Genomic DNA, 10,510 nt, shown 5'->3' with positions numbered 1-10,510 from the left:
CCTATAATTAAAATACTAAAACATGAAATGTTATAAAATCTTTGTGTTTAGATTTAATAGAATAGCGGGTTTTCCTTGATCTATACAACTTCTTTGACTGTTACATGTTTGTTTACTACTCTTAACACTAGAAAATTTGGGTAAAGTATTCTATAATAACAAAGTAATTATGCATTCATTGTAAGCAAACTCGAGTTATGTAGTTAACTGTATCCATTATCGAAGTTTGTCGGCTTGCAAGTTATTGTTCACAAAGGAAAAAAACACGAAAGTACATAAACCAGTAGAAAGTCTTACAAAAACTTTTTTCTTGCTTTTCAAATAGTATTAGAAATATCTTTTCACCTATACTACCGCCTTTCAACTATCAACAGATTACTATATGATGCTCATAAAAGACACCAATAAATATATATCTTCTTTCAGTCAACAAAACAGATATTTATAGAAGTATTCAAAAACAACATAATAGATTTTGCTACAGCCTTCAATTATACGTCTTCTTGTTTATATATATTACATTGAATACAATTCGTCAAGTATAGTGGCATATATTCAATCAATGCAATTTAAACAAATTGGTATATATTATGCAACCTGAACATAGTATCAACAAGCATCTGTAGTCTAGTGGTTATGATTTCTGCTTTACATGATATGTTCGCAGACGGTCCCAGGTTCGATCCCTGGTAGATGCATTATTTTTTTGTATGTTTTTTTATCTAACGGAAAGTCGACTCTACTTGTTCCTAGTTTACTTACCTTGTACGAAGTGCCTTCGAAATATCGCTCACGAGTCCTTTGTACCATATGCATAAAAGGCTGGTGGTTTGATTCAATTGATGACAAATTTCGCTGCGGTCTGCTTTCATCAATTCGACATTCTTTGGTTTTTCTTTTTGACAGCATTCATCTTGCAAGTGATTTGTGGATACTTGTTATGGCCTAGTAAGTTAAATCTATTCGATAATCTTATTATATTTTGTTTTAAAGAGACTGTTTACTGAAAGGGTGTACTGCGCGGCCATTGTGAATTGTTTGTTTACAAATCATTCTAGGGGCGCTTATGCATAACAGACATTGTTCCTACACAAAAGTTATACCAATATGAGCTTTAAAAATATGTTTGCATTTCATAAAAAAACACCATTATATGCAATCGAGGATGCGTTTGTCGAAGAAGAAGAAAAAGATGAAGAGAAGCCATTTGAACTATCAAAGCTATTACAGCCGTCCAGCAATACGGTTTCTCAAAAGGTATACTTGGTTCCTCGTTTTATTACTAACTCTTGTTTAGCTAAACGAAAATATTACCATTCAATTCACAAAAAAACTCGAAAACATAAAGATTCATCCAGCTTTAGGTTCAAAATACCAAGATGTCATGAATCAATTTAACAAAAACCAAATGAATCTCATTTTGAAAATTGATGAGGAAGAGATTCGTTGTAAGAAATTCGCATTGACGAAGAAAATTTCGCGAAAGCTAGTTAAGGACATTTTCTCTACTAAGCAAAATCCTCATTTACAGTACACGGTTCAACGAAAGGCCAAGTTTGAAATTAATGATCCAAAAAATCCATCTTTTTCGATGTTAAATTTCCAAACAATCCTGGATGTCCTTTCTTACCGTAGTCATATCAACCCGAAGGCCATTGCTCATATTTTTTTGGGCAAGAAAGGAAGAGAAATATCGCAGTTCTCCTGGGAAAAGTTCTTCAATAAGGTTACTCGGGTTGCAAAGGTTGTTAAAAAACAGGTTGGTCTGCTGCCAGGTACGAAGGTGATCCTATACTATCGAAAACTGGAATTGGCCGAATATCTTATAAGCTTGTTTGGCTGTCTTCTTCTGGGTCTCATCGTCCTTCCGGTTCATCCGTCCCTATCACTGCACCAACTAGCTTGTGTTGTAAAAAATGAGAAAGTTAAAGTTGCTTTTACTACTGAGTCTACTTTCCGAATTTTTGTGAAGGACTCCGAATTAGGAAGTAAAGATGAAATTGAATGGTGGAAATCTACTGATTTTATTCATTACAAAGTCGAAGTCAATTCGCAGTTGACCTTTCAGCCTTCACCTCACGATGTTGCTCTTATTGACTATATATTTGAGTCACCGTCACATCCAACGAAAGCTGTATACAAACATCACACTATTATGAATCAAGTCAAATGTCTCACCTCCTCAATTATAACCCACCCCTCAAGTCGACGGAAATGCGTATCTGTCGATGTGCAATCTACTGGAGATAACTTTATAACCAACTTTCAACCTCATAATATGTTGGGTCTCATTATGGGTGTCTTTAATGCTATGTTTTCTGGGTATCAAACTATCTTTTGTGAAACAGAGGTATTAAAAACCCCTGGTTTATTGGTATATATTCTAAGTAAGTATCGAGTTAGCCATGCGCTTTTCGATTATGCAAGCTTAAAACAAACAATATATAATTATCAAGAAGATCCAATGTCTACACTGCATTACAAGAAAAATTATATTCCTGATCTTTCGAATCTTAAAATCTGCATGGTGGAATGTACAGTTGTCGATCCAGAATTCAAGATGATAGCATCTGACAGATGGCTATATCCTTTAGGAAATACAAATTCAAAGGAGGTGATCACTCCTCTGCTTTGCTTACAAAAATTTGGAGGCATTCCAGTCTCATTCAAAGATTGGATGATTAATTCCAACGAGCAACATATGGGAAGAACGGAAGACGACGAGTGTCACCAAGAAATTTTAGTTCTTCGAGAATCCATTGAGAAAGGATTGGTCGATATAATACCTTTCCTCGAAATAGGAAAGTATTCAGCTAACGACATACTTTGCCTATCTCCTTTTTGGTACCCGATTCCAGAGTCTTCTGTCGCAATAGTTAGCAATCCAACTCAGGAAATATGCGAGGAAGGGAAAATTGGTAATTTATGGGTCTATTCAAATTGTCTTCCTATTTACTTGGAAGAAGGGAGTACTTTATATGCCTCGCATAAAGTAAGTACTGACTCTAGTCAGGCAAGCGATGTTTTCCTAGATTCTGGGCTTAAAGGATTTCTTTACAATAAAAAAATTTTTATTCTTGGTTATGAAAATGAGCAACTTCAGTTAAGCAAACAGGTCCTAGAAGGTGGTCTAGTGACTATAGAAAGCAGAACATACCATTCTTTCTATCTGATGAAGACATTGATCAATCTTACTCCTTGGATTTTTGATGGTGTTGTTATCGATATTAAAATTAATGATTACGCTCATCCAGTTATTATACTTGAGAGTCCTTTGCTAAAACCATCTTATGTTCACCTTGTGAACACGATTGAAGATGATGGCTCTTTAACGGATTCTTTAAATAAAATCGCTGAGAATACATACAACTGTATGAAATCGGTTTTTGGTATTGATGTCTTATGCGTTTTAATTACTCCATCTAAATCATTGCCCAGAACTCGTTTCTCAGAAAGTCAAACAATTAGTCCAGAAAATTGCAGAGTTTCTTTTTTATCTGGAACTCTACCAGTAAGTTATTACAAGTTTTATTTAGAGACCATTCCTGATTTTAGTCCTAGTACTCTTATTTCAAAATCCATTTGGTCCAAAGAACTTGAAATCGAACGGCTAGGTTTGTTAGGGGACCAGAATAAGCAGTTTATAACTTGTTCTAAACCGAATTATGTTTTGAGTAGAGCTACCGATCACCTGCTGAATTATTTTACAATACTGGATTTCTTCAAAAATAGAGCATGGAAATCACCGGGTGGTATTTCCTTCTCCCTTTGTGAGCCTGTTCTTAAACAAACTATCAATATCAGTTGGAGTGCATTTGAAAACAAAGTTGCTTCTTTGGTAGAGCACATGCAAACAAATGTTAAGATCAGGCAAAATCAATACGCACTGCTTTTGTATAATGATCCATATGAATTTGTGGTATCCCTTTATGGATGTTTTTTTCTGGGTATATGCGCTATTCCTCTTCAGATCCACGCTGTAAATCATGTCGTAAAGGAAATTGAAGAAATCATGCGACTGTGCGATCAATTTCCTGTTAATTTTATTCTACTCGACGACAGTACTTTCATCAATATTAAATCTCGTGATAGTTTCCATCACTTACAGCAGGTGTGTAATGAAAAACGAGTGAAGGTTCCCAAAATGTACAATACAAATTACTTGCCTACAGCAAAAAGACCATTAAAGAAGTTGATTTCGAAGAAATCAAAAGAACACTATAACAAGGACAAGGTTGCCTTAGTAACTGTCAGTAGACTAACCGATGGCTCTACTTTCTCTGTTAATTTTTCACATTCTGATTTACTGCATTATTGTCGAGAGCAAAAAGAATTTATACTTGGTGATAACGACTCGTCTCTTCTAGGTGGTATTGAGTTTGGATCAGGAATTGGCTTGCTTCATACAGCATTTTTGGGGATATATACAGGTAGGCGGTTGGGTGTGATTTCAATTATATTAATAATTTCAGGTTTACCGACGGTCCTCGTTCGTCGATCTGGTGATCGCTGCCAAAAAGAGATCACTCTTCAAACAATGTTAGGCAAGCGTATACCAAAGGTTGTCTTGCCGATGAACTATCTTCTAAATACTCTCGAGAAAACTGAAATTTGTGAATACGAAGGATTAAACGAAATGGTAAAATGTATAATTGTTCCTTGTTACGAAAAGATTGAAACTTCAAAAGGTAAGAGACTTCAAGTCGATTTTCTATATTAATATGACCAGTGAGAGCAATTATTGATAATATGTTTCGATTAAATCTTAAAACTGAAATGATAAAACTCGCTTATTGTCACCCACTAAACCCATTAATCTGCTGGAGTGATGAATTAGGCATTAATGACATGAAGAGCGATTTTGATACTAATGATTTAAAGAAAGGATTGATTACTTTAAAAGGAGATAACTTTAACAAAGCAAACACCATATATGGTTTGGGGACTGTAAGTCGTTTGAATAAGTGCGTGAACTTGTTAACCATCAACAGAATTGTTTGCAAAACGATATTTGTGTAGTCCATCCCGAATCAAAACGCATTTGCAATGAAGGAGAAGTGGGAGAAATTTGGATTGCTGCAAGGCGCGGGTCGTATTGCACATTTGATCATCGAAATGTTGGGTCTGAGTTACTTACTGAAGAAAACTTAAAAAAACAATATTTCAGAACTGGATATTTAGGATTTATTCACCCTAAATCATTAGGCTCAGAGAGTTCTGAGAAATTCTCAAAAATTCTTTACATTTTAGGCGCTATTTGGAATACATTCGAAAAGAACGGTTTGAACCATTTTGCCTCTGATATCGAAGAAACAGTTGAACAGGTACATCCCAATATCTGTAAAGAAGGATGGTAAGCAAAACATCGAAAAAGTCATTTAATTAACAAAGAACAGTTTGATTTTCAATGCAGCGGATCAATTAACGCTGCTAGTTGAAGTTCATAACATGCAGAAACTAACAAGTCTTGTTCCAACTATAGTTTCCACCGTTTTGGTAACTCACAAGGTTATAGTTGATAACGTTGTATTTGTTCCTCAAGGTATATTACTGCGTTGGGCTACCGGAGAAAAAAGACGAAGCGAAATGTTGAAAAAATGGATCACGGGTAGAATGTAAGGACGATGGATATAATTATCATAAAAGCTGACTTTTTGAAGAAATATAGCTAAGGTCTTTTCGATAAGTCAAGAAACGTCCTCTAATCATTCCCAAAGAAGCGACGATTTCTACGTTAACAGCGAAAGCACCGCAGGTGAGTTTAATTTTTATCGGTTTGATAATAGTCCCATTTTACTTTCCCGTAAATCAGAGGCTAACCACTTTATAGCTTCTTGAATACCTTCTCCAGTTAAAGCGGATACCGAAAAAATACAGTAGTGTCTAGATTTCAAGTCATTCAGGTGTAATAGCTATAAAGAAGTTAGGAACAAGGGAATGAACTTGCAACGTACCTGTTCTATTGTCTTGGCGTTTAGAGATCCAGCAGCATCGGACTTATTTGCAAGAATTAACAGGCTTACATTGAGTAATTTCTTAGGAAATATTTAGTTTCTTTTCAAGTAAATGATAGCTTACCTCTTCTAACAACAGTTCATGTAATTGATGCTCGCATTCTTTTAATCTTGATTCATCAAGGCTATCTACGACCCAAACAATGGCCTCTGTGGACTCGAAATAATTCTTCCAAAAACTTCGTAACGTTTTCTGGCCTCCTATATCCCCTACTATATTAGAATACCATGTTTTCAGTACTCCAATGACTTACAAATTGTCAATTGTAGTTCTTCCACGTTTATAGTACGTATCTGGAACCCGAACGTAGGAGATACAGTATTTGTCTAAAAAATAAGTATAAAATCAAAAAGAAAATAATTTTTCTAAATACGTTTTCGTTTAAAAGGCGCTTTAAGATAGTCGTTTTACCTGCATTGTCTAAACCTCTTTGTAGGTCAGTCTTGGATCTTTCCTTTATTTTTTACTGATTAACAAATACATACAACAATAGAACTCTAGCCTCTTTTTCTTTCCATTTCTGCTTTCGTAGTATAGTTAATAAACCCATCGGCTTTTTGTAATTTTCGGTGCAGGTTGTTTACAGTAAAGCAAGTCTGCTTAATGGCGCTTTGATGGTTGTTCGAGGGTTTTATTGTTTTTCTTCCCATTTTACACGAAAAGTAACTAGTAGAAAACTTCTAAAATATACGGTTGAATTGAAGGCACCGGTGTAAAGTAATCACATTCGTTGAATTATATTTTCTGAAATTACTCTGCAATCGATAACTTTCAAATGAATTTCAAACAGATCAATCATTACTTTATTACCCTAATAACTGCACCATGTTGGTGTCTTTGATTGATTAACTCAGAGCAATTCAAGTATATATGCTAAATAGCTTGACACGAAACGTTCGTCGTGGAACCTACACTTAATGGAATAAATGAAAGATGAACTTATCATAGCAACATTTCTTACAACTCCAGGAAGTATGGATCATTAGCATTACTATCTCTATTCATGAACAGTAAACAAAGGAAATAAAAGTTCGTAAGCTATGTAAAATGACAAAAACATCGTCTTTGTACAAAAAATGAGAATCACTTTTGACTAGAAGCACTAGTCGTTAAAGTAGGCCAAAGATTGTTACATTCCTCAATGTTGATATTAGGGAAAATCTTCTTAAATACATCATCATACCATTCAACAGGAACACCTGTTAAGCCTTCCTTAACATAATCAGGAAGTTGTTCCCAATCGGCTATATTACCTTTTGGGAATAAAATTTCGTTTATACCTGATAACTTGGCAGCAACGGCTTTCTCTCTTAAACCACCAATTCGAAGAACTTTGCCAGTTAAGGTCAGCTCGCCTGTCATTGCAGTAGTAGCGGGCACAGGCATGCTCAAGGCTAATGATAATAATGAGGTAGCCATGGTAATACCAGCAGAGGGGCCGTCTTTTGATATAGATCCTTCTGGACAATGCATATGTAAACGAGCATGCTCAAAGAACTTGTTGTTCGGGAAATTCTTAGATAAGAAGCTTTTACAGAAGGAATAGGATAACTCTGAAGATTCCTTCATAACATCACCAAGTTGGCCAGTTCTTTCTAATGAAGGAGCAGAAGCAGCAGACAAGATGTTCTTAACAATGGTTTCAACATACAATGGTACACCACCCATTGGTGTCCAAGCCAGACCCATTACTACTCCATTTGGCGTCCTATCATAAAGACGAGGTGAGGTGTGTATTGGAGGCCCAAGATAGTCAATCAAATCTTTTTCGTCTATATCAACCTTAATTTCGTTTGGTACAGTAAGAGGAGCAACAGATGAACGATCAGCAGCTTGATCCGTACTCTTTGCTTCATCTTGCTCTGTTTTTGCGGAAACTTCTTGTGTTTCTTTAACAGTATTTTCGTTTCCGTCTCCAATTTTTTGGACAATTTGATATGATGTTTTTCGGAAAATTTTTTCAATTGATTTCTTCAAATTTCGTACGCCGCTTTCGTGACAATAAAACTGAATTAAGCCTCTAATCGCGTTATCAGACATTGTTACATTCGCGTCCTTTAATCCGCAATTTTTTTTAGTTTGGGGAATTAAATAATCTCTGGCAATGTGAAGCTTTTCTATTTCCACATAACCTGATACGTCAATAACTTCCATGCGATCTAGCAAAGGAGGAGGAATCGTATCAATGGTATTAGCAGTACAAACGAACAAAACTGAGGAAACATCTAAAGTCATATCCATGTAGTGGTCCAAAAAAGCAGAATTCTGTTCAGAATCTAAAAGTTCAAGTAAAGCACTATGTGGATCACCTTGATGACTTTTTCCAACTTTATCGATTTCATCAATTAGGATCAAAGGATTTTCTGTCTGTACTTTCTTCAAGGCTTGTACAACCTTACCAGGCATGGCGCCAATATAAGTACGACGGTGTCCTTTAATTTCAGCGACGTCAGTGAGACCACCAACACTAAATCTAAAGAATTCCCGATTTAGTGCAGATGCAATTGATTTACCAACAGATGTTTTACCTACACCAGGAGGTCCTACCAAGCAAATTATTCTTCCTTGCATGGTACCTCTTAATTTACCGACTGCAACAAGCTCAAGGATGCGATCTTTCACGTCTTTCAGACCATAATGATCTCTATCCAGAATATCTCTGGCATATTGAATGTCAAAGTTTTCGGGTGACTTTTTACCCCATGGTAATTGAGTTATCCAGTCTAAATAATTGCGAGTAACATTATACTCAGCAGCCATTGGTTCCAGATGTTGAAACTTAGAAAGCTCATCATTGAAAACTTTTTTCACATGTTCAGGCATTTCCGTCTCCTCGGCTCTTTTTTTAAATTCGTTAAGTAACGACTCTTTAGGGTCATCATGGCCGAGTTCTCTCTTAATCCCCTTCATTTGCTCCATTAATATAAATTCTTTCTGACGCTGAGACAATTTTTGTTCAACATCTCTGCTAATTTTACTTTGCAGTTGAGCATTGGTAAGCTCTTGTTTTAAAATTATTAGAGCTTTTTCTAATCGCTCTTCAATATTCTGAGCCTCTAAGACACCTTGTAAGTCCTGAAGGGCGGTAGAGCAAACTGCAGCAGTAAAATCTGCCAATCTAGCAGGTTCATCAAAGACATTGCTTGTTCCTGTAGAGATTGAAAAATTAGCAATTTGTTCACGGAAAATATGACTTAAGGCTGCAATTTCCTTAAAGGTGCTCATAATTTCACCAGTGAGTGCTTTAATCACTGGATTCTGACGATTAAAAGGAAGATTGTAAACATTTTCGACATTAACCACAGAAACATTAAAATCTTGTAACATAGAAGCTGTGCTTTCCGCATCAGATTCATCTTTGTTTTTGCGAGCAGTAGTTATTTCTTTGGGATTATCTGCCTGTTTGAGTTCTTTGGATTCTGCAATAGGAACAACGTGATCCTTAGGAGGTATTAATTCTGTTATGCGTATACGTCTATGGGGATAAAGAACAGCCGTAAGAGCTGTTTCACCTGCATTTTTTGTAGGAAAAATACTTGTAATTTGAGCAAAAACACCTACCGGATAAACTTGGTTAATATCTGTTATTACATCGGTGTCTGCGTTTTCATCCTTGTGAAGAAAAGCACCAATATAGGGTTGTCTTTTCTTGACTAATTCCTTAATTGCCTCTGAAACAGATGGATCCTTAGTGACAATTGCTTTATAAAAGCCAGGGAACAATGGCCTCCGAACAATAGGTAAAGCCAGCAATTGAGGATATACTTCTGGTATAGCATTTTTAGATGAGTCTTTCTTTTTTCCAGAGTTTTCTAACCCAGTAGACTCAGTGACTTGTTCATTTTCGTCCTTCACGTTGTTGGAAGATGATTTAGCAGTTGTTTTACCTGACTCTGTAACTTCTTCATCTTTTTTCCGTTCTGTGTTCTTTTTTAAGGTCTGTTTATGCGACTGAAGCTCCTTGGATTTAGGTGACACATTCTCTGATGATGGCAACTTTTTTGCTTCATTATCATTTTTAGGTATTTTGTCATTTTTCGAATCCCTACCTCGTAAAAGAGTTTGTGAATATCGAAAAGGACCGATATTTGAATGTGAGACAACGAAAGACGTAGAAAAGTTAGATGAAAACGAGGGATTATGGAACAGTTCGCGTTTCCAGCGGTTAGCGCCTGATCGCCTCAAACAGGCTCTTGAAAGGCGTGTAATCATGAAGATTATATAGAGAACTTAATGCCAAGTGGCAGTAAATACAGTAAATGATTTTTTTTACAGCTAACTTCTGTTTTAGGTATGGGAGGTGTAGTTGGTTATAGCAGAGTTGGAACATGAGCACCACATTACGGTCGATAGTTTGTCAGCAAATGACTTACTTGAAGTTATTACTTAATTGATTGTTATGTAGAATAGTAAAAGTAGTTAGCTAGCTTTATACTAGAAAATAAATTCTCTAGTTTAATAAGCTGGATATTGTACGTTAGAACATACTTTTAGA

The 10,510-nt window shown here is 35.8% G+C and overlaps 3 protein-coding genes and 1 non-coding gene across 4 annotated transcripts; 2 read left to right on the top strand and 2 right to left on the bottom strand.

Moving 5' to 3' along the window:
- The first annotated feature begins 616 nt into the window (after positions 1 to 616).
- On the top strand, positions 617 to 698 carry SOCG_16173. The gene has a single exon. It is a non-coding gene; the product is annotated as a tRNA-Val (tRNA).
- A 409-nt stretch (positions 699 to 1,107) lies between these two features.
- Positions 1,108 to 5,838, top strand: SOCG_03645 (AMP binding enzyme; the record flags this gene model as incomplete). The annotated part of the gene is made up of 7 exons (XM_013162133.1): positions 1,108 to 1,257; positions 1,298 to 4,430; positions 4,473 to 4,688; positions 4,730 to 4,947; positions 4,992 to 5,353; positions 5,397 to 5,615; positions 5,661 to 5,838. 7 exons carry the CDS (start codon positions 1,108 to 1,110, stop codon positions 5,836 to 5,838), a joined length of 4,476 nt encoding a protein of 1,491 aa, XP_013017587.1.
- On the bottom strand, positions 5,769 to 6,665 carry SOCG_03644 (ADP-ribosylation factor Alp41; the record flags this gene model as incomplete). The annotated part of the gene is made up of 6 exons (XM_013162132.1): positions 5,769 to 5,912; positions 5,955 to 6,035; positions 6,079 to 6,193; positions 6,269 to 6,341; positions 6,427 to 6,464; positions 6,562 to 6,665. The coding sequence occupies 6 exons, from the start codon at positions 6,663 to 6,665 to the stop codon at positions 5,769 to 5,771; spliced, it is 555 nt and encodes a 184-aa protein (XP_013017586.1).
- A 295-nt stretch (positions 6,666 to 6,960) lies between these two features.
- SOCG_03643 (lon protease Lon1) lies at positions 6,961 to 10,503 on the bottom strand. The gene has a single exon (XM_013162131.1). The coding sequence runs from the start codon at positions 10,225 to 10,227 to the stop codon at positions 7,099 to 7,101; it is 3,129 nt and encodes a 1,042-aa protein (XP_013017585.1). The 5' UTR covers positions 10,228 to 10,503; the 3' UTR covers positions 6,961 to 7,098.
- Between the last annotated feature and the right edge of the window lie 7 nt (positions 10,504 to 10,510).

This window comes from Schizosaccharomyces octosporus, assembly GCF_000150505.1.
Source record: "Schizosaccharomyces octosporus yFS286 unplaced genomic scaffold supercont6.1, whole genome shotgun sequence".
In the NCBI taxonomy this organism is placed as follows: domain Eukaryota; kingdom Fungi; phylum Ascomycota; class Schizosaccharomycetes; order Schizosaccharomycetales; family Schizosaccharomycetaceae; genus Schizosaccharomyces; species Schizosaccharomyces octosporus.
Note: the sequence above shows the minus strand (reverse complement) of the source record. Positions and strands in the feature narration are given on the sequence as shown.

Coding starts and splice junctions, on each gene's coding strand:
- SOCG_03643 (XM_013162131.1), bottom strand. CDS start 10,227: ATGATTACACGCCTTTCAAGAGCCTGTTTGAGGCGATCAGGCGCTAAC.